General features: G+C 40.5%; 1 protein-coding gene across 1 annotated transcript in view; it reads right to left on the reverse strand.

The window, feature by feature from the left end:
* Nucleotides 1-24,727, reverse strand: part of SRD5A1 (steroid 5 alpha-reductase 1) — a 57,621-nt gene that overhangs the window by 15,145 nt on the left and 17,749 nt on the right. Inside the window, exon 2 of the mRNA XM_049860860.1 lies at nucleotides 14,988-15,154. Within this exon, the coding sequence (XP_049716817.1) occupies nucleotides 14,988-15,154 (167 nt within the window). The remainder of the gene's footprint in view (nucleotides 1-14,987; nucleotides 15,155-24,727) is intronic.

The raw sequence follows: 24,727 nt of genomic DNA on the forward strand, positions 1-24,727 counted from the left end.
TATGCTTACTTTTCCTTCTAGGCAACACACTTCCTTTATTGCTGAAATTGGTAATAAAAACCAGTATTTCTGAAGATGGCTGACTAGGTAGAAGCTACCTCGGATCCCTCTTGCAACAAAGACTCGGAAAAACAAGTGAATCGATCACATACATGACAATCTATGAACCTTGACCATCAAACACAGATCTAGAGAGTTGACCTGAGTGACAGAGACTAAGAACGAACAACCACGGGGAAGCAGCGACTGTTTTCAAAGCCTGGAGCCAGGGTCCCAGTCAGGAAACCTTGGCGCCGGGCTTTAGACTGGGTGCAGGGGAGCTGAGCATGGCATCCTGAGACGGCGCAAACATGGGGTGTAGCCCTAGCCCCCTGAACTGACCTCGGGGGAAGCCCAGCCAGTGCACACAGGCAGCGCAGTGATGCAGCTGACAGGAGGAGAAGTCAATGGGAGGCAGCGACTGGTTTTGGAGCCGAGAGTGCGCGACCCAGCCAGGGAACCTTGGCGCTGGGCTTTGGACTGGGAGCAGAGGAACTAACCGCGGCTTCTGAGACAGCGCAAGCACGGGACACGGGCCTGACCCTCGGGGGCAATCTCTACCCAGCCAGTGCACACAGTCGACGTGCCCCCCTCAGGAATCTCAGATAAAACAGTCATCCCAAGCAAGATAAGTAACTTTGTCTATATTCTGGGGTGCTACTCTCTCCTATTTATCTGAACCCTCCCCTCCCCTTCCCAGGTGGCTTCATTAACATTGGAATTTCCTGAGCCAGAAAGTGAACTGCTCTGCGGTTTTTCTTTCTTTTTTTTGGTCTTTTCCTAACCCATTCTCCTGGCCTGAGAGAAGCAGCTACAAAAAAACCCAGGGACCAAAAATCCTTCCCTAATTGGACTAAAAACACAGAACCAGCTCCAGCCAAGCATATGTGATCCACAGTCTTGGGCTTTCATCCCTACAGGGAACAAGGTGGCTATTATGATGCAACTGTAATTCTGATAGGGATCTGACTGTAATTGTTTTGGAGGATTACTGGAAAGACAAGTTTCCCAGGTCTGATATCTCTGCGAATTCAACAGAGCCCTCACTGACCCACAACAGGGAACTGAGGGCTGAAGCTCTCACCAGACCACCTAGCCTCCTGCCTTAGGGGTCTAAGGAGGGTGACACCTACCAATCTGTAGAGGTACTTGCATTGGGGGCCTAAGGCTCAGCTGTAGAGCCCACCCACCAAAGTGCTATAGGAATAAAGACACACCTACCTCACTGGCACTTGGGGGAAGCCTGTCAACATCCTACCCCCCGAGTGTGAACCCCTGCTGCTACTAGAATCTGGTACACACAACTATCACCACTACTCCTCTAAGTGAATAGGTGACAGTCTACACCACACACTTGGTGACCCAAAATCAGATTCTACTCAAGAATAGTGAATGGACCCTTAGGCTTATATATCTGGTAACAGCACAAACCAGCTGGTAATAGGACATAAGTGACTCAAGGGCTACAACAATCAAGACATCACAATCTAGTAGCCCATCTACGTATATTGAAAGAAAACAAAACAAGATTAGACTCAGTGAGCAAATATAGAATAAATCACTATAATATGTTAGTGATGGCTCGGACACAGCAGTCGATACCTAACCACATAAAGCAGCAGACCATGACAGCTTCTACAACTCCCCAAACAAAAGAATCAAAATCTTTCCCAAATGAAGATACAATCCTGGAATTATCAGATACAGAATATAAAAAACTAATTTACAGAATGCTTCGAGACATCAGGGATGACCTCAGAAATGAAATAAGGCAATCTACAGAAAAAGCCAAGGAACACACTGATAAAGCAGTTGAAGAACTCAAAAAGATGATTCCAGAACATAGTGGAAAAATTAATAAGCTGCAAGAATCCATAGAGAGACAGCATTCAGAAATCCAAAAGATTAACAATAAAATTACAGAATTAGACAACGCAATAGGAAGTCAGAGGAGCAGACTCGAGCAATTGAAATGCAGAGTGAGAAATCTGGAGAACCAGAGAATTGACACCAATATAGCTGAAAAAAAATCAGATAATAGAATTTAAAAAAATGAAGAAACCCTAAGAATCATGTGGGACTCCATCAAGAAGAGTAACTTGCATGTGCTTGGAGTCCCAGAACAGGGCGGGATAACACAAAACACAGAGAGAATAGTTGAAGATCTGCTGGCAGAAAACTTCCCTGACATCATGAAAGACGAAAGGATATCTATCCAAGATGCTCATCAAACCCCATTCAAGTTTGATCCAAAAAGAAAATCACCAAGACATATTATCATCAAACTTGCCAAAACCAAAGATAAAGAGAAAGCTTTAAAAGCAGCCTGGGATAAAAGAAAGGTCTCCTACAAAGGAGAATCAATAAGAATAAGTTCAGACTACTCAGCAGAAACCATGCAGTCAAGAAGGCAATGGGATGACATATACAGAGCACTGAAGGAGAAAAACTGCCAGCCAAGGATCATATATCCAGAAAAACTCTCTCTCAAATATGAAGGCGAAATTAACACATATACAGATAAACACAAGCTTAGAGAATCTGCAAAAACCAAACCAAAAAAAAAAAAACAAAGCTACAAGAAATACTAAAGGAAATTGTTTGGTCAGAAAACCAATAATATCAGATACCAGCACAACACAAGGTCACAGAACAGAGCACCCTGATATCAACTCAAATAGGGAAATCACAAAAACAAATTAAGATTAATTTTAAAAAGAAAAAAATGCTCAAAACAGGGAATCATTGAAGTCAATATGTAAAAGATCACAATAATCAAAAAGAAGGACTAAATACAGGTGGCATAGAACTGCCATATGGAGAGGGATACAAGGCGATATAGGACAATACAAGTTAGGTGTTTACTTAGAAAAATAGGGGTAAATATTAAGGTAACCACAAAGGGGTATAACAACTCCATAACTCAAAATAAAAACCAAGAAAAACATAACGACTCAGCAACCATAAAGTCAAATACTATGAAAATGAGGAACACACAATTTACAAAGAAAAATGTCTCAGCAGAAAAAAGTAAGTGGAAAAATGAAATTGTCAACAACACACATAAAAAGGCATCAAAATGACAGCACTAAACACATACTTATCTATAATTACGCTGAATGTAAACGGACTAAATGCACCAGTAAAGAGACAGAGAGTCACAGACTGGATAAAGAAACACGATCCGTCTATATGCTGCCTACAAGAGACACACCTTAGACTTAGAGACACAAACATACTAAGACTCAAAGGATGGAAAAAAATATATCAAGCAAACAATAAGCAAAAAAAGAGCAAGAGTAGCAATATTAATTTCTGACAAAATAGACTTTAAAGTTAAATCCACCACAAAGGATAAAGAAGGACACTACATAATGATTAAAGGGACAATTGACCAGGAAGATATAATCATATTAAAAATTTATGCACCCAACGACAGGGCTGCGAGATACAGAAAACAAACTTTAACAGAACTGAAAAGTGAGATAGACACCTCCACAATTATAGTAGGAGTCTTCAACACACCACTTTCATAGAAGGATAGGACTTCCAGTAAGAGGCTCAATAGAGACACGGAATAACTAATTGCTACAATCAATCAACTTGACCTCATTGACTTATACAGAATGCTCCACCCAACTGCTGCAAAGTATACTTTTTTTCTAGCGCACATGGAACATTCTCTAGAATATTCTCTAGAATAGACCACATATTAGGTCATAAAACAAACCTTTGCAGAATCCAAAACATCGAAATATTACAAAGCATCTTCTCAGACCATAAGGCCATAAAAGTGGAAATCAATAACTGAAAAAAAAGGGAAAAGAAATCAAATACTTGGAAACTGAACAATACCCTGCTGAAAATAGACTGGGTTATAGAAGATATTAAGGAGGGAATAAAGAAATTCAGAGAATGCAACGAGAATGAAAACACTTCCTATCAAAACCTCTGGGACACAGCAAAAGCAGTGCTCAGAGGTCAATTTATATTGATAAACGCACACATACAAAAAGAAGAAAGAGCCAAAATCAGAGAACTATCCCTACAACTTGAACAAATAGAAAGTGAGCAACAAAAGAACCCATCAGGCACCAGAAGAAAACAAAAAATAAAAATTAGAGCTGAACTAAATGAATTAGAGAACAGGAAAACAATTGAAAGAATTAACAAAGCCAAAAGCTGGTTCTTTGAAAAAATTAACAAAATTGATAAACCATTGGCCAGACTGACTAAAGAAATACAGGAAAGGAAACAAATAACCTGAATAAGAAACAAGATGGGCCATATCACAACAGACCCAACTGATATTAAAAGAATCATTTCAGATTATTACAAAAAATTGTACTCTAACAAATTTGCAAACCTTGAAGAAATGGATGAATTCCTAGAAAAACACTACCTACCTAAACTAACACAATCAGAAGTAGAACAACTAAATAGACCTATAACAAAAAAAGAGATTGAAATGGTAATCAAAAAACTCCCACCAAAAAAAAGCCCTGGCCCGGACGGCTTCACTGCAGAGTTCTACCAAACTTTCAGAGAAGAGTTAACACCACTACTACTGAAGGTATTTCAAGGCATAGAAAATGACGGAAGACTACCCAACTCATTCTATGAAGCCACCATCTCCCTGATACCAAAACCAGGTAAAGACATTACAAAAAAAGAAAATTATACACCTATATCCCTCATGAACATAGATGCAAAAATCCTCAACAAAATTCTAGCCAATAGAATCCAACAACAAATTAAAAAAATAATTCACCATGATCAAGTGGGATTTATACCAGGTATGCAAGGCTGGTTTAATATCAGAAAAACCACTAATGTAATCCATCACATAAATAAAACAAAAGACAAAAACCACATGATCTTATCAATTGATGCAGAAAAGGCATTTGACAAAGTCCAAAGCCCATTTATGATAAAAACTCTTACCAAAATAGGAATTGAAGGAAAATTCCTCAACATAATAAAGGGCATCTATGCAAAGCCAACAGCCAATATCACTCTAAATGGAGAGAACCTGAAAGCATTTCCCTTGAGAACGGGAACCAGACAAGGATCCCCTTTATCACCGCTCTTATTTCGTGCTTGAAGTCCTAGCCAGGGCAATTAGGCTAGACAAAGAAATAAAAGGTATCTGGATTGGCAAGGAGGAAGTAAAGCTATCACTATTTGTAGATGACATGCTCTTATACACAGAAAACCCTAAGGAATCCTCCAGAAAACTACTGAAACTAATAGAAGAGTTTGGCAGGGTTTCGGGGTATAAAATAAACATACAAAAATCACTTGGATTCCTCTACATCAACAAAAAGAACACTGAACAGGAAATAACCAAATCAATACCATTCACAGTAGCCCCCAAGAAGATAAGATACTTAGAAATAAATCTTACCAAGGATGTAAAAGACCTATACAAAGAAAACTACAAAGCTCTACTACAAGAAATTCAAAAGGACATACTTAAGTGGAAAAACATACCTTGTTCATGGATAGGAAGACTTAACATAGTAAAAATGTCTATTCTACCAAAAGCCATCTATATATATAACGCACTGCTGATCCAAATTCCAATGTCATATTTTAAGGGGATAGAGAAACAAATCACCAATTTCATAGCGAAGGGAGAGAAGGCCCGGATAAGCAAAGCATTACTGAAAAAGAAGAAGAAAGTGGGAGGTCTCACTCTACCTGATTTCAGAAGCTATTATACAGCCACAGTAGTCAAAACAGCCTGGTACTGGTACAACAACAGGCACGTAGACCAATGGAACAGAATTGAGAACCCAGATATAAATCCATCCACATATGAGCAGCTGATATTTGACAAAAGACCAGTGTCAGTTAATTGGGGAAAAGATAGTCTTTTTAACAAATGGTGCTGGCATAATTGGATATCCATTTGCAAAAAAATGAAACAAGACCCATACCTCACACCATGCACAAAAACTAACTCCAAGTGGATCAAAGACCTAAACATAAAGACTAAAACGATAAAGATCATGGAAGAAAAAATAGGGACAACCCTAGGAGCCCTAATACAAGGCATAAACAGAATACAAAACATTACCAAAAATGATGAAGAGAAACCCGATAACTGGGAGCTCCTAAAAATCAAACACCTATGCTCATCTAAAGACTTCACCAAAAGAGTAAAAAGACCACCTACAGATTGGGAAAGAATTTTCAGTTATGACATCTCCGACCAGTGCCTAATCTCCAAAATCTATATGATTCTGTTAAAACAACCACAAAAAGACAAACAACCCAATCAAGAACTGGGCAAAGGATATGAACACACACTTCACTAAAGAAGATATTCAGGCAGCCAACAGATACATGAGAAAATGCTCTTGATCATTAGCCATTACAGAAATGCAAATTAAAACTACGATGAGATTCCATCTCACTCCAACAAGGCTGGCATTAATCCAAAAAACACAAAATAATAAATGTTGGAGAGGCTGTGGAGAAATTGGAACTCTTATACACTGCTGGTAGGAATGTAAAATGGTACAACCACTTTGGAAATCTATCTAGCGTTATCTTAAACAGTTAGAAATAGAACTACCATACAACCCAGAAATCCCACTCCTCGGAATATACCCTAGAGATACAAGAGCCTTCACACAAACAGATATATGCACACCCATGTTTATTGCAGCTCTGTTTACAATAGCAAAAAGCTGGAAGCAACCAAGGTGTCCATCAACGGATGAATGGGTAAATAAAGTGTGGTATATTCACACAATGGAATACTACGCATCGATAAAGAACAGTGACGAATCTGTGAAACATTTCATAACATGGAGGAACCTGGAAGGCATTATGCTGAGCGAAATTAGTCAGAGGCAAAAGGACAAATATTGTATAAGACCACTATTATAAGATCTTGAGAAATAGTAAAAACTGAGAAGAACACATACTTTTGTGGTTATGATGGGGGGGAGGGAGGGAGGGAGGGAGAGGGTTTTTTACCGATTAATTAGTAGATAAGAACTGCTTTAGGTGAAGGGAAGGACAACACTCAATACATGGAAGGTCAGCTCAATTGGACAGGACCAAAAGCAAAGAAGTTTCCGGGATAAAATGAATGCTTCAAAGGTCAGCAGAGCAAGGGCGGGGGTCTGGGGACCATGGTTTGAGGGAACTTCTAAGTCAATTGGCAAAATAATTCTATTATGAAAACATTCTGCATCCCACTTTGAAATGTGGTGTCTGGGGTCTTAAATGCTAACAAGCGGCCATCTAAGATGCATCAATTGGTCTCAACCCACCTGGATCAAAGGAAAATGAAGAACACCAAGGTCACACGACAACTAAGAGCCCAAGAGATAGAAAGGGCCACATGAACCAGAGACCTACATCATCCTGAGACCAGAAGAACTAGTTGGTGCCCGGCCACAATCGATGACTGCCCTGACAGGGAGCACAACAGAGAACTCCTGAGGGAGCAGGAGATCAGTGGGATACAGACCCCAAATTCTCATAAAAAGACCAGACTTAATGGTCTGACTGAGACTAGAGGAATCCCGGCGGCCATGCTCCCCAGACCTTCTGTTGGCACAGAACAGGAACCATCCCCGAAGACAACTCATCAGACATGAAAGGGACTGGTCAGTGGGTGGGAAAGAGATGCTGATGAAGAGTGAGCTAATTATATCAGGTGGACACTTAGAGATTGTGTTGGCATCTCTTGTCTGGAGGGGGGATGGGAGGATAGACAGAGAGGGAAGCTGGCAAAATTGTCACGAAAGGAGAGACTGAAAGGCTGACTCATTAGGGGGAGAGCAAGTGGGAGTACGGAGTAAGATGTATGTAAACTTATATGTGACAGGCTGATTGGATTTGTAAACATTCACTTGAAGCTTAATAAAAGTTAAAAAAAAAAAAAAAAAAGCCCTGGCCCGGACGGCTTTACTGCAGAGTTCTACCAAACTTTCAGAGAAGAGTTAACACCACTACTACCAAAGGTATTTCAAAGCATAGAAAATGACGGAATACTACCTAACTCATTCTATGAAGCCACCATATCCCTGATACCAAAACCAGGTAAAGACATCACAAAAAAAGAAAATTATAGACCTATATCCCTCATGAACATAGATGCAAAAATCCTCAACAAAATTCTAGCCAATAGAATTCAACAACATATCAAAAAAATAATCCACCACAACCAAGTGGGATTTATACCAGGTATGCAAGGCTGGTTTAATATTAGAAAAACCATTAACGTAATCCACCATATAAATAAAACAAAAGACAAAAACCACATGATCTTATCAATTGATGCAGAAAAGGCATCTGACAAAGTCCAAAGCCCATTTATGACAAAAACTCTCACCAAAATAGGAATTGAAGGAAAATTCCTCAACATAATAAACGGCATCTATACAAAGCCAACAGCCAACATCACTCTAACTGGAGAGAACCTGAAAGCATTGCCCTTGAGAACGGGAACCAGACAAGGGTGCCCTTTATCACCGCTCTTATTCAACATTGTACTAGACGTCCTAGCCAGAGCAATTAGGCTAGACAAAGAAATAAAGGGCATCAGGATTGGCAAGGAGGAAGTAAAATTAGCTCTACTTGCAGATGACATGATCTTATACACAGAAAACCCTAAGGAATCCTCCAGAAAACTACTGAAACTAATAGAAGAGTTTGGCAGAGTCTCAGGTTATAAAATAAACATACAAAAATCACTTGGATTCCTCTACATCAACAAAAAGAACATCGAAGAGGAAATCACCAAATCAATACCATTCACAGTAGCCCCCAAGAAGATAAAATACTTAGGAATAAATCTTACCAATGATGTAAAAGACCTATACAAAAAAACTACAAAGTACTACTGCAAGAAACTAAAAAGGACCTACTTAAGTGGAAAAACATACCTTGCTCATGGATAGGAAGACTTAACATAGTAAAAATGTCTATTCTACCAAAAGCCATCTATACATACAATGCCCTTCCGATCCAAATTCCAATGTCATTTTTTAATGTGATGGAGAAACAAATCACCAACTTCATATGGAAGGGAAAGAAGCCTCGGATAAGTAAAGCATTACTGAAAAAGAAGAAGAAATCACTCTACCTGATTTTAGAAGCTATTATACAGTCACAGTAGTCAAAACAGCCTGGTACTGGTACAACAACAGGCACATAGACCAGTGGAACAGAATTGAGAACCCAGATATAAATCCATCCACATATGAGCAGCTGATATTTGACAAAGGCCCAGTGTCAGGTAATTGGAGAAAAGATAGTCTTTTTAACAAATGGTGCTGGCATAATTGGATATCCATTTGCAAAAAAATGAAACAGGACCCATACCTCACACCATGCACAAAAACTAACTCCAAGTGGATCAAAGACCTAAACATAAAGACTAAAACGATAAAGATCATGGAAGAAAAAACAGGGACAACGTTAGGAGCCCTAATTCAAGGCATAAACAGAATACAAAATATTACCAAAAATGACGAAGAGAAACCCGATAACTGGGAGCTCCTAAAAATCAAACACCTATGCTCATCTAAAGACTTCACCAAAAGAGTAAAAAGACCACCTACAGATTGGGAAAGAATTTTCAGTTATGACATCTCCGACCAGTGCCTAATCTCCAAAATCTATATGATTCTGTTAAAACAACCACAAAAAGACAAACAACCCAATCAAGAACTGGGCAAAGGATATGAACACACACTTCACTAAAGAAGATATTCAGGCAGCCAACAGATACATGAGAAAATGCTCTTGATCATTAGCCATTACAGAAATGCAAATTAAAACTACGATGAGATTCCATCTCACTCCAACAAGGCTGGCATTAATCCAAAAAACACAAAATAATAAATGTTGGAGAGGCTGTGGAGAAATTGGAACTCTTATACACTGCTGGTGGGAATGTAAAATGGTACAACCACTTTGGAAATCTATCTGGCGTTATCTTAAACAGTTAGGAATAGAACTACCATACAACCCAGAAATCCCATTCCTTGGAATATACCTTAGAGAAATAAGAGCCTTCACACGAACAGATATATGCACACCCATGTTTATTGCAGCTCTGTTTACAATAGCAAAAAGCTGGAAGCAACCAAGGTGTCCATCAACGGATGAATGGGTAAATAAAGTGTGGTATATTCACACAATGGAATACTACGCATCGATAAAGAACATTGACGAATCTGTGAAACATTTCATAACATGGAGGAACCTGGAAGGCATTATGCTGAGCGAAATTAGTCAGAGGCAAAAGGACAAATATTGTATAAGACCACTATTATAAGATCTTGAGAAATAGTATAAACTGAGAAGAACACATACTTCTGTGGTTACGAGGCGGGGAGGGAGGGAGGGTGGGAGAGGGTTATTTAGTGATTAGTTAGTAGATTTTTTTTTTTTTAGTAGATAAGAACTACTTTAGGTGAAGGGAAGGACAATACTCAATACACGGAAGGTCAGCTCAAATGGACAGGACCAAAAGCAAAGAAGTTTCCGGGATAAACTGAATGCTTCAAAGGTCAGCAGAGCAAGGGCGGGGGTTTGGTGACTATGGCTTAAGGGGACTTCTAAGTCAATGGGCAAAATAATTCTATTATGAAAACATTCTGCATCCCACTTTGAAATGTGGCGTCTGGGGTCTTAAATGCTAACAAGGGGCCATCTAAGATGCATCAATTGGTCTCAACCCACCTGGATCAAAGGAGAATGAAGAACACCAAGGTCACACGACAACTAAGAGCCCAAAAGACAGAAAGGGCCACATGAACCAGAGACTTACATCATCCTGAGACCAGAAGAACTAGATGGTGCCCAGCCACAACCGATGACTGCCCGGACAGGGAGCACAACAGAGAATCCCTGAAGGAGCAGATCAGTGGGATGCAGACCCCAAATTCTCATAAAAAGACCAGACTTAATGGTCTGACTGAGACTAGAGGAATCCCGGCGGTCATGGTCCCCAAACCTTTTGTTGGCCCAGGACAGGAACCATTCCCGAAGACAACTCATCAGACATGGAAGGGACTGGACAACGGGTTGGAGAGAGATGCTGATGAAGAGTGAGCTACTTGTATCAGGTGGACACTTGAGACTGTGTTGGCATCTCCTGTCTGGAGGGGAGATAGGAGGGTAGAGAAGGTTAGAAACTGGCAAAATTGTCACAAAAGGAGAGACTGGAAGGGCTGACTCATTAGGGGCAGAGTAAGTGGGAGTATGGAGTAAGGTGTATATAAGCTTATATGTGACAGGCTGACTTGATTTGTAAACGTTCACTTAAAGCTCAATAAAAATTATTAAAAAAAAAACAAAACAGTATTTCTGCTTTTTTTTTTTAAGTTAAACACAGAGCCCTGTTGGTACAGTGGTTGAGAGCTTGGCTGCTAACCAAAAGGGCTGGCATGTTCAAATCCACCAGCTGCTCCTTGGAAACCCTATGGGGCAGTGCTACTTGGTCCTATAGGGTCGCTATGTGTCAGAATCGACAACAATGGGTTTTGCTTTTTTGTTTTTGGTTTAAGCTAAACATACTTACTCAATCTGTATACTGAGAAAACATAACATACTTATACCAACATAAACAAATTTATTCAATCTGCATGCTGAGCAAATAATCCAAGAAGCTCAACTAATTAAAGCATGCGGCATCAGGATTGGAGGAAGACTCATTAACAATCTGCATTATGCAGATGACACAACCTTGCTTGCTGAAGGTGAAGAGGACTTGAAGCACTTACTGATGAAGATCAAAGACCACAGCCTTCAGTATGGATTAAACCTCAACATAAAGAAACCAAAACTCCTCACAACTGGACCAATAAGCATCATCACGATAAATGGAGAAAATATGGACACTGTCAAGGATTTAATTTCATTGGGCCCACAATCAATGCCTGTGGAAGCAGCAGTCGAGAAATCAAACAAGGTATTGCACTGGACAAATCTGCTGCAAAAGACCTCTTCAAAGAGTTAAAAAGCAAAGATATCACCTTGAAGACTACGGTGCACCTGACCCAAGCCATGGTGTTTCCAATCACTTCTTACGCATGTGAAAGCTGGATAATGAATAAAGAAGACTGAAGAAGAATTGACACCTTTGAATTATGGTGTTTGCAAAGACTACTGCCAGAGGAACGAACAAATCTGTCTTGGAAGAAGTACAGCCAGAATGCTCCTTCGAAGCAAGGAGGTCTAGACTTCGTCTCACATACTTTGGACATGTTATCGGGAGGGACCAGTCCCTGCAGAAGGATGTCATGCTTGGTAAGGTACAGAGTTGGCGAAAGAGAGGAAGATCCTCAATGACATGGTCTGACAAAGTGACCGCAATGATGGGCTAAGGCACAGCAACGATTCTGAGGATGGTGCAGGACTGGGCACTGTTTCGTTCTGTCGTACACAGCGTTGCTATCACCCGGAATGGACTCAATGGCACCTAAAAATGCCAATAAGCTAAACATGGAATTCTCTTTTTAGGAAGTTTAAAATCTTTGCATAAAATCTGTTAGATTAACCATTTTTAATGGTATGGAAATTTTTTGTTAGAATTTTATTTTTTGCTTAGCTATTTATAGTATCATAGTATACTATTATAGTATAATAAACAACTAATTATTGCTGTAATTTGATATTTGTCTGCTAACAAAAACTATAAAATATACAAGTAAAACAAAAAACGTGACCTAGTTTGTTTCCCAGTGTGGCACATCTTTAATAAAATTATTGTTTCACTGCCAGTGGTAAGAAATTGTAGAGAAGTCAAGAGGTCTTTGTACCATTGATTGCTGTATTAAACTTTTATACCAGGTTTAGCAGCTTCTCTGGGGCATGAGGTCTACTACTACAGAGGTACTTTAAGTGACATTTAAATTCACAGACCAAAAGCACTTGTTGGTCATCAAAAGTATCCACACACACACACACAAAAGCATCATAGAAATGATTCCTCTAAAAATGTAAAATAAATACTTAAAATCCCTATTTTTAGGTTTTGTTCTTTGCTGCCTACTTGTGGGGATTCAGCCTGGTGAGGCGGTTGGGCCATTCTTTGCTATCCACCAGCTGCAGACCTCGGGCAAGCTGTCCACCCGCTCTGCCCTCTGGCTCCTCATCTGAAAAGGGCACACTTTCTGCCCCCCGGGGCTGCAGGGAGGCATGGAGCGTGGAGGATCACCTTCTGCATGGGGGCTGAGGGAAAGCTTGTTCTTGTTCCTTCTGAGGGTGGGGGTGGAAGAAAACAGCAGCAAGACACGTGGGCACCGTGCAAAGGAAATGGCTGAGTCTAGCATTTCATGGAGGCATGGGGTTCTGGAGCTAGAAAAGGACCCCAGGCTTTCCCAGCCAACCTCATGGCTCTGGAGCCAGAAAAGGACCCTAGGCTTTCCCAGCCAACCTCATTTGACAAACGAAGACACAGATCCTCCATTGCAATCGTTCTCGGGTAAGAAGGGGGCACTGCTCGTGGAACAGAGTCAAAATTCACAGAGGAGAAATACGGCAGAGAAATGAGAAAGTGTTTTTCAACAACAAAGTACAACGTTAGGTTTTCTTTCTATTATCATAAACTCACATGCAGAGAGAAAAAGCAGAATGGAAGGTGAGGTGACGTTATGCAGCTCTGGGTGAAGAGCAGCAGGGAGCCCTGAACGTGGGGTGGACCAATTTAGAATCTTCCCATGAGACCATGGGGGGAAGCCACACCTGAGCAGGCTGTGACTTCTAAATGATAGAAGGCGAAGCTAAATAAATACATGGAAGAAACTTTACATGTAAGAGCTGCAAGATTATGTATTTTTAATCCTCTTGCAAATATATATATATTTTTAATTTATTTATTGTGCTTTAGGTGAAAGTTTACAAATCAAGTCGGTCTCTCATACAAAAAGCCGTACACACTCCACCGTGCGCTCCCAGCTGCTTTCCCCTTACCGAGATAGCACATTCCTCCTCTCCATCCTGAATTCCCTGTGTCCGTTCAGCCAGTTCCTGTTGCAAATATTTTTTATTACTGACGTTTTATTTTCAGTTTTGCTCAGAACTTGTACAGCTATAACTGTTGTTGCTGTCATTAGCTGCTGTCGAGTTGGCCCTGACTCATGTGACCTCAGGCACAATGGAAAGAAAATGCTGCCTAGTCCTGCACCATCCCTACCATCAGTTTCGGATGGGACCATTGTGATTCCTGGGGTTTTCACTCGCTGATTCCCTGAAGACTGCCGGACCTTTCTTGCTTTTTCACCGTCTTAGTCTGGAGTCCCCGCTGAAACCTGAGCAGCATCAGAGCAACGCTTAAGCTTTCACTGACAGACGGCGTGACCGTCCATGAGGTGCATTGGCCAGGAATTGAACCCAGGTCTCCTGCATGGAAGACAAGAATTCTACCCCTGAGCCACCAATCCCTCAACAAGATTGTAATTAGAACTTTAAAATGTACGTGAATTTACATTAATTGGGGCAAATAAATAAAATGTCAAGGGTTTCTCACACCTACACGTTTATCCGGGTCAGTGAATCATAAAAGTGTAACAGCACTGTTGGGAGGTAACTCAGTCTGACTTTTTCTCATGCTGCAGCAGAGACAAAGTGGGAGGATTGCTGACCATCTTGGATTACCAGCAGATTAGCGTCGTCACCTCAGGTTCAGCCCTCTGCTCCTCCTGCCACAACATGCGGCTATTTCAGGTCTGTGTTATGAACAAGCATTTGTAGCTCGGTGCCGGCCAGGCAACGGTGCACCTGTGCGCCCTCCCCATGCCTGGGACCCCCCTGAGCTCCCCGCACGCCGCCCTGCTGCCCCCTTCCTGGCAGCTCCCTGACCGTCCCAGATGCCCCACTCCCTCCAGGATCTGGGCTTTCTAACCCAGACTCCTGCAGTGTGAAAATACAGGGTACGGTCAGCCCAAGCCGGGGTCTCCAGTGTTGCCACTCACCGGCCAGAAAGCGGGGATCAGTGACCCAGTCTTCAGCATACTCCGCGTACTGGCTCAGGTACCTGCCTTGCAGGTAGCCATTACAGACACAGAACGTGAACGCCAGCGCACACGTATACAATGGCATGGGTTTTCCACCTCGGATCAGAAATGGGAAAATCAAGGACCTGAGGAACACAAGAAACAGAAACAGGGTTTCAAAATAATGTCTTTCTATCATTCTATCTTGAATGTCTTGGATTATGATCACTTGCTTCCTTGTACAGAAGTCATCCTCAGTAATAATCAAACTGCCTTTACGTTAAAAGCAGAGTTTCTTAGATAAAGGATTAACCATGTTTCCGTAATGCACACCACAGTGCAGACTCAGGAGTCTAATTACGCAGAAAGTGAAATAGATGCCTTGCATTAGAGGACACTGGAGGCTTCAAGATGCTCAATTTCCCCTACCCTAAAAAAAAAAAAAATTTTTTTTTTTTTTTAAACCACCACCTGTGATAAATGTAGAAAAGATTAAGGTTGTCAGTCCTGTACCACCCTCACAATTGGTGCTACATTTGAGCCCATTGTCGCAGCTACTGTGTCAATTCATCTTGTTGAGGGCCTTCTTCTTTTTCAAGGACCCTCTGCTTTAATAAGCATGATGTCTTTCTCTAGGGACCGGTTCCTCCTAATAACATGTCCAATGTATATAAGATGAAGTCTTGCCATCCTCCCTTCTAAGGAGCATTCTGGCAGTGCTTTTTCTAAGACAGGTTTTTTCATTCTTCTGGTAATCGATGGTATATTCACTATTCTTTGCCAACACCATAATTCAAAGGCAACAATTCTTCTTCGGTCTTCCTTATTCATTGTCCAGTATGCCCATGCCTATGAGGTGACTGAAAATATCACCAGTTGGGTCAGGCACACTTTAGTCCTCAAAAGGACATCTTTGCTTTTTAACACTTAAAAGAGGTCTTTTATAGCAAATATGCACAATGCAATACATTGATTTCTTGACTGCTGTTTCCATGAGAGTTGATTGTGGATCCAAGTAAAATGAAATCCTTGACAACTTCAATATTTTCTTCATTTATCATGATGTTGTTTGTTGATCCACTTGTGAGGAATTCTATATTCTTCGTGTTGAGGTGTAATCCATGTTGAAGGCCGTGGTCTTTGATCTTCATCAGTAAGTGCTTCAAGTCCTCTTCACTTCCAGCAAGCAAGGCTGTGTCATCCGCATATCCTGCATATCGCAGGTTGCTAATGAGTCTTCCACCAATCTTGATGCCCTGTTCTTCTTCATATAGTTCAGCTTCTCAGATTATGTGCTCAGCATATAGATTGAATAAGTGTGGTGAAAGGATACAACCCTGATACACACAGTATCACCTAGTTCTGTTCAAACAACTACCTCCTGGTCTATATGCAGTTTCAACATGAGCACAATGAAGTGTTCTGGAATTCCCATTCTTTCCAATGCTACCCATAATTTGTTACGATCCATGCAGTTGAATACCTTTGCATAGTCAATACAACACAGGTAAACATCTTTCTGGTGTTACCCGCTTTCAGCCAGGATCTATCTGACATTAGCAATGATATCTGTTGTTCCACATCCTCTTCTGAATCCAGCTTGAATTTCTGGCAGTTCCTTGTTGATGTATTGCTGCAACCTCTTTTGAATGGTCTTCAGCAAAATTTTACTTTTGTGTGGTATTAACGATATTGTTCGATAATTCCCAAATTCTGTAGGATCACCTTCATTTGGAATGAGGACAAATATGGATCTTTTCCAGTCACTTGGCCAAGTAGCTGTTCTCCAAATTTCTTGGCATAGACGAGAAAGCACCTCCAGTGTAGCATCTATTTGCCGAAACATCTCAGTTGGTACTCCATCAATTCCTGGAGCCTTATTTTTCACTAATATCTTCAGTGTAGCTTGGACTTGCTCCTTCAGTACCATCAGTCCTTTATCATATGCTGTGTACTGAAATGCCTGAAATGGTTGGACATTGACCATTTCTCTTTGGAACAGTAACTATGTGTATTTCTTCCATCTTCTTTTGATGCTTCCTGCCACATTCAACATTTTGCCCATAGAATCCTTCAATATTGCAACTGGAGGCTTGAATTTTTTCTTCAGTTCTTTCAGCTTGATAAATACTCAGTGTCTTCTTCCCTTTTGGTTTTCTAACTCCAAGTCTTTGCACATTTCATTATAATGCTTTACTTTGCCTCCTGGAGCCCGCCTTTGAAATGCTCTGTTCAGCTCTTTTACTTCATCATTTCTTCCTTTTGCCTTAGCTACTCGACATTTAAGAGCAACTTTCAGAATCTCTTCTGACATCTATTTCAGTCTTTTCTTTCTTTCCTGTTTTTTTCATGAACTCTTGCTTTTTTTACGTATGATGTCCTAGGTATAATCCCACAACTTGTTTGGTATTCAGTCTTTTGCGTTCAATGCATCAAATCTATTCTTGAAATGATCTCTAAATTCAAGTGGGATGTACTAAAGGTGGTACTTTGGCTCTCACAGACTTGCTTTAATATTCTTCAGCTTCAACTTGAACTTGCATGTGAACAATTGATGGTCTGTTCTGCAGTTAGCCCTTGTCCTTGTTCTGACTGACAATACTGAGTTTCTCCACTGTCTCTTTCCACAGATGTAGTTGATTTGATTCCAGTGTACATTATGGACATTTACGTTATTGACAAAAGGTCTTTTCAATGAAAAAGTCATTGGTTTTCCAAAATTCTATCATGTGCTCTCCAGTGTTGTTTCTATCACCAAGTCCATATTTTTCCAACCACCAAACCCTTTTCTTTGTTTCCATCTTTCACATTCCAATATTCAGTAATTATCAATGCATCCTGATTGCATGTTTGATGGATTTCAGACTGCAGAAGCTGGTAAAAATCTTCCATTTCTTCATTTTTGTCTTTTAATGATTGATGTGTAAATTTGAATAACGCTTGTATTAACTGGTCTTCCTTGTAGGCATGTGGATATTTTCCTAACACTGGCAGGGCTGTACCTCAGGAAAGATCTTGAAATGTTCTTTTTGACGATGAATAAAGACACCATTCCTTTTATCATTCCCAGCATACTGAACCACATGATTGTCCAATTCAAAATGGCCAATAACAGTCCATTTCAGCTCACTAATATCTAGGATATCGATCTTCAAGTGTTAGATTTCATTTTTGACAACCTACAATAATCCTAGATTTGTATTTGTACATTCCATGTTCCTGTTACTAATGGATGTTTTCAGGTGCTTGTTCTCATTTTCAGTCTTGCCACATCAGCAAATGAAGGTCCTGAAAGCTTGACTCCATCTACATCATTAAATTCAACTCTACTTTGAGGAGGCAGCTCTTCCTCAGCCATGTTCTGAGTGTCTTCCAACCTGAGGGGCCATATTCTGGCAGTATATCAGACAATGTTGTGCTGCTATCCATAAGGTTTTCACTGGCCCTTCCTTCTAACCTGTCTTAGTCTGGAACCTCCACTAAAACCTGTCCGCCATGGTATTTGAAATATTGGTGTCACAGTTTCCAGCATCACAGCAACACACAAGCCACCACAGTACAACAAACTGACAGATGAATGGTGGTATGAAATTCTAGAGAAAGCAAAACTAGAGTCTGGGGAGAGTAACTGCAAAAATGCAGGTGGGTATGTTTTAGTGTATACAACTGTTTTGTATCTTGATTGTGTGGTGATTACGCGACTGAATACAATCACCAAAATCATCAACTACATACTTACACAATACACAATCACACAATACTGGGAATCATGACCTAGACAAACCAATACACACATTTTTGGTGGACACATTCAATCCATAACAGTGTATGCTTCTCGGACCACTATAACCAGTTACCATGAAGTTGCCCCTGACTCGTGGTGCCCTCACGTGGGTCAGGAGTAGAATCGTGGTGCCCTCATGTGTGTCAGGAGTAGAATCATGGTGCCCTCATGTGCGTCAGGAGTAGAACTGTGCTCTATATGGTTCTCAATGGCTGATTTTTGGAAGTAGATCACCAACGTACCTCTGGATAGACTCCGACCTTCAACCTTTGGGTTAGCAGGCAAATGTGTTAAGCATTTGTACCAGAGTCCAGGGAACTCTAGACCAGTATACCAAAAAAAAAAAAAAAAAGAACAAAAACCAAGAGACCAAAACAAGTTGCTGTACAGTTTGCGACAACTTATGGTGACCCTGTATGTGTCAGAGTAGAACTGTGCTCCGCAGGGTTCTCAATGTTGATTTTTTTGGAAGTAGACCACTAAGCCTTTCTTCTAAGGTGCCTCTGGTGGACTCCTTGAACCTCCAACCCAGCACGTTAACGTTTGCAACTCCCAGAGACTGTGGTCCAGTACGCGCTCCCTTAAACACAGGCAGAGCTTTTGGCTTGTAGGGATCTGGCGCTGTTGTCATGTACTTTTCCCCTTGTGGGACACCATGGGTTAGACTCCATGGCAAACAGAATCGATGGCAGAAGACAGAATGGTCCTCACTCTGACCCTGAAGCCAAAGGCTTGAGAGGCACCAGGTGGAGCAGCCACACTTTGGAAGTCGGCTTAGGGGCTCACTAGCCATGGCAGAGTAGGAGAGGGGCAGTTGGAGAATGCTGAGAGAAAGCTTCCACAGGAGTTATTGGTACCATGGAATTTTCCAGTAGACAAGTAGCAGAATAGGGCAAGAAAGTCTTTGAATTCTGATGCGATTGGAGAAATACAGAAAAAAGAGCAGGAAATGAAAATTTTGGGAGACCAAAGGCCTGGACTGGGTTTTAAAAGGTGCCTGTTAAAATACGGGTTTTTGGGTGTTAAAATACAGAGTCCTCAGTTCCTAGGAAATTGGGGCTGTTTACCAGGACTGAGTCTATCCTAAACTCAGTATAGGGTGACAGAAATGCAGGGGCCAAAAACGGAAAGATTAGGAAGTTTGACTAACACAGAATAGATGCTGAAGAAAGCGGTCTGAGGAAGACTGGGCTGTGTGCCACCAATTTATAAATTATAGATGAATGGGGCGTTAAAGCAGCAACGCTGAGCAAACCTGCGGGTCTCTGGTAGGCTTTCCCTCCAGGATATAAGAATCATGCCCAGCAAACTTCAGATGATTCCATTTCGAGCTCAAAGCTGAATTCTGAACAACTGTATACAGTGGTTGGCACCTTACAAAGCTGAAACCCAGACCTCTCTCGTTTTGCTTCAAACTCCTTGTCTTTACCCGTCACTCCTGCTCTGTGGCTGTGACAGCAATGAGTCCAGCTCAGGTGTTGGCAAGCAGGTGGGCCAAATCCCATCCACCACCTGTCCTTGTATAGCCTGCGAGCTAAGAATGGCTTTTACATTTTTAAAGTGTTGAAAAGAAAATCAAAAGATTATTATTCTGCAATACATGAAAAAGAAGCCCTGGTAGTGTAAAAGTTAATTGCTTGACTACTAACTGAAACATCTGGTGACCTGTCCCCATAAAGATTACAGTCTAGGAAACTACGGGGCAGTTCGACTCTGACACGTGGGTTTGCTGTGAGTCAGAATCGACTCTGAGGCACGCAACAACAATGCATGAAAATTATATGAATTTCAATTCTTGGGGTTTAAAACTAAAGTCCTATTGGAACACAGCCTTGGCCATTCATCTACATACTGTTTACAGCTGCTTTCGTTCTGTGATCGCAGAGTTAAGCAGCTGCAGCTGAGGCCACGTATGGGGCTCTCATCGCTCTGTATTGCTGCTTAGTGTACTACAAATCCTGGTGACGCAGTTACAACTCGACTGCTTTCTGAGTCCCTTGCAGATCACCGTACCACGGCATCTTATGTTATCTTATTATCACTGCATAGGCATCATGTCTAATCAAGAAAAGTGCACTTTGCCTCTTGGGACCAAAAATTAGTTTATAAGCCTGTCTGCCTTGAGCACTGTGCTCTTTTAAAGAACTATCTACATGAGATCAAATTGATGACAGAAACTTGAAAGGTTGGATGAGAAGCGAACACGACAATGAATCTAAGTCAATGGTCATGGAACAATTTGGAGGAGGATGGCAAGAACGTTTGCACAACTTAAGGTCACTGAGTTGTTCGCGTGGAAAATATTGAAATGATGCATGACTGCATATTTTCACCAAAATTAAAAAAAAAAAAGTGAACTTCAAATGTCATGTCATGCTTTAAGGTACAGTGGGGTGTGGATTGTTTTGTTACTGCGTTAGACGGCAGGGCTTTCTTTGCGCGCGATATCACTGTCACTGTGCTAAAAGAGCACATTCAAGGTCAACGCTACCGGACGGAACACTCATCACACATTTCCCACCCACAGGAAAACTGTGGTCAGAAGGATGGGAAAATTTAAAACAATCTCATCACAGCAGGATTTCTCCACAAAGGCAAGGTGCGTGGGACTGCAAAGTTAGTTACCACATGGCTCGTTTGTCAGCAAAGCGAGGAAGGTATCTGGTGGTGGTGAGTTAACAAGCTACAGCAGCCAAAGAAACATGTCCAGAGATGACAAACTTGTTTAAGATGATTAGCCTTTGGGTGACAGCAGTTGCTCGAGGAGGTGAGAACCTTAGAGTTAGCATCAATAGTCACTTAAGAAACAAGTCCAGTGATTGAGTGGTCATCCTTAGTTCTTGTTGAGGCCACAGGAGTTACCTATGTGGCTCAGCTTTGTTGTTTTAGGAGTCAATGGTAAGCTCAAAGTGACTGCTGTTAGTTGCTGTCAAGTCAGCTCCAACTCATGTCAACCTTATGTATAAAGGAATGACACCTTGCCCCGTCCTGCGCCAACTTCATAATCATTGGTATGTCTGAGTCTGTTGTCGTGGCTAATGTGATAATCCATCTTATGGAGGGTTCCCCTGGTTTTCACTGACCCTCTGCTTTAACAAACGTGATGTCTTTTTCTAGTGACTGGTCTTCCCTGATGACATGTCCAACGTAAGCATGCCAAAGTCTTGCCATCATCATTGCTAAGCAACATTCTGGTTGTATTTCTTCTAAGGCTGATTTTTTGATTCTTCCAGAAGTTCACAACATATTCAATACACACTGTCAACACCGTGACATGCTGTCAACACCGCGACATGCTGTCAACACCATGATTCAAATGTGTCACTTCTTCTGTTTTCTTTTTTCATTGCCCAGCTATCGCAAGCATGTGAGGTGATTGAAAAGGCCATGGCTTGGGTCAGGTGCAATGCTAATAATCAAAGTGACATCTTAAAACTTTGAAAAGACTGAAAAACTAGCCTCTATAAATAATCTCCATGACTTGTCTGTCAGTCTGTTGTGGTGGCTTGCATGTTGCTGTGATGCCGGAAGCTATCCTACTGGTGTTTTAAATACCAGCAGGGTTACCCATGGTGGACAGTTTCAGTGGAGCTTCTGGACTAAGAGAGACTAGGAAGAAGGATCTGATGATCTACTTCTGAAAAAAATGGCCAGTGAAAATTTTGCTGAAGATTATTCAAAAACAGCTGCAGCAGTATATTGACAGGGAGCTGCCAGAAATTCAAGCCAGATTAAAAAGAGAATGTGGAACGAGGGATATCATTACTAATGTCAGATGGCTCCTGGCTGAAAGCAGAGAATGCCAGAAAGATGGAACATAACAAATTATGGACAACACTGCAAAGACTGGGAATTCCAGAACACTTAACTGTGCTCATGTGGAAGCTGTCCGTAGACCAAGAGGCAGCCATTTGAACACCAACAAGGGGATTGCACATTATTTAAAGTCAGGAAAGGTGCGTGCCAGGGTTGTATCCTTTCATCATACTTATTCAATTGGTATGCTGAGCAAATAATCCAAGAAGCTGGACTATATGTAGAAGAACAGGAATGAGGACTGGAGGAAGACTCACAACCCTGCTTGCTGAAAGTGAAGAGGACTTGAAGCAATTTTTATAAAAGTGCTGAAAAGGTTTATTTAACATGTCATAAAATACATGGAACCTGTTGTTAAAATCAAGAGAAGTGCTGATTCTTTCTCTTTGGGTTAAAATTTATGTTAGTATTTCCTCTTATGTTTTTGCCTAATATCAGACAACAAATGCATAATATTATGTCATAATATTATTATTTCTTTATTGCTAACTTGGTTCAAACTTTATTTTTTGAATCTAACATCATCAAAGCCAATAGTTTTACTGGAGAATTCAAATCATTTATCTATGAAGTTATTTTTTTTATTACTATTCAGGTATTTAGAGACTTGATAATCTTGGTACATTCTTAGTATATTCTGACTATATTGTTTTATGTCTCAAGATTATTATGTGTTATGTCTGAAGTTCTTTTAAAATATGGTTATTAGTGGGTATAATTAAAAATACTTTATCTAAAGTGTTTTTTTTTTTTAACTTATTTTACTTGGCCTTTATATTAGGCTTGTAATTAATTTCTATCAGGTCTTTGACCATTGAGTTATGTTTATAAATTAATCATGGCCATAATAAGTTTGGAAACCCTGGTGGTGTAGTGGTTAAGTGCTACAGCTGCTAACCAAAAGGTGGGCAGTTCGAATCCGCCAGGCGCTCCTTGGAAACTCTACGGGGCAGTTCTACTCTGTCCTATAGGGTCACTATGAGTCGGAATTGACTCAATGGCACTGGGTTTGGTTTTTGGTTTGGTATAATAAGTTTGGTCATCTACAGATAAATTTTTACTTTGCTGATTTTCTGAAAACATTTGACCAGAATATCTCAACAAAAAATATGGACTGTACTGAACTTGCAAAAAAAGACTGTGACTAGACTCAGTCAAGATTTCCGGAACTCTATACAGAAGCTGATGGTTTTGCAAACTGCAGTCGATCCAGAATCACCTGCAACAGAAGTTAACTACATAAGACTGAGTAAACGAAACGATGCTATGGGTTTTATGTAAAAATATTTCTAAAATTTTAAAGTCTTTCTGGAAATAATGCTTTAAGGTCCTACATTCTAGATATAAGAAATCATTTTCCTCTTTTCTCCTAAATTATCTACCTAATGGGTTTAATTATTTTAACTCTTGAATTACAAGTTCCTTTTTTTTTTTTTTTGGTAAACTTAACAAAGTTGTAAATATCATAACTAGAAAAGTGTCTAAAATTTGAACTATGATTTTAGAAATTAGAATAACATCAGATTTTCTATTAGTTCTCTCAGAGAATAGTTTGTTCCTTAATAGATAAATGTTGCTGTGTTCATGTTAATACACAATCTTAGGTTTGAGAGAATGTAGCTGTTACTGAGACACATGAAAAACAGCTACTGATGGTACTTATGGGTAAACAAACACCTCATGAGATTTGTTCCCTTGGTTCAAAGACCTTAGAGTCATGGTTTCATTGATTATTTCAGACAATTGGCCTAGGGTTACTGTTTCTCTTCTACCTCCTGATTTACCGTATGGTGCCTGAGATCTTAAAAACCACATAGTGCCCAATTACTATTTATTAAACATTTTTGATCAAAGATTCTATTACAAGATCCTGATCCAAAGGGGGAACCATGAAAGACTGTATATAATTTTCCTAAGATCCAGATTTCTGATTTTCATAGAGGTTGGGACAACCTACTTAGGCCATCGCCTTTGGGTATCCTTTCAAACCTTGAACTTTGAGAAAAAAACTGATTCCTAAAGTCACTACTGGTCAAACAATTGTCCAGATAAACTAACAAGACCATTTTGCTCCAGACGTTATGCTTTTTTTTTGAAGAATTCAGTCTGTTTTGAGAAA

This window comes from Elephas maximus, chromosome 2 (genome assembly GCF_024166365.1).
Source record: "Elephas maximus indicus isolate mEleMax1 chromosome 2, mEleMax1 primary haplotype, whole genome shotgun sequence".
Taxonomy (NCBI): Eukaryota; Metazoa; Chordata; class Mammalia; order Proboscidea; family Elephantidae; genus Elephas; species Elephas maximus.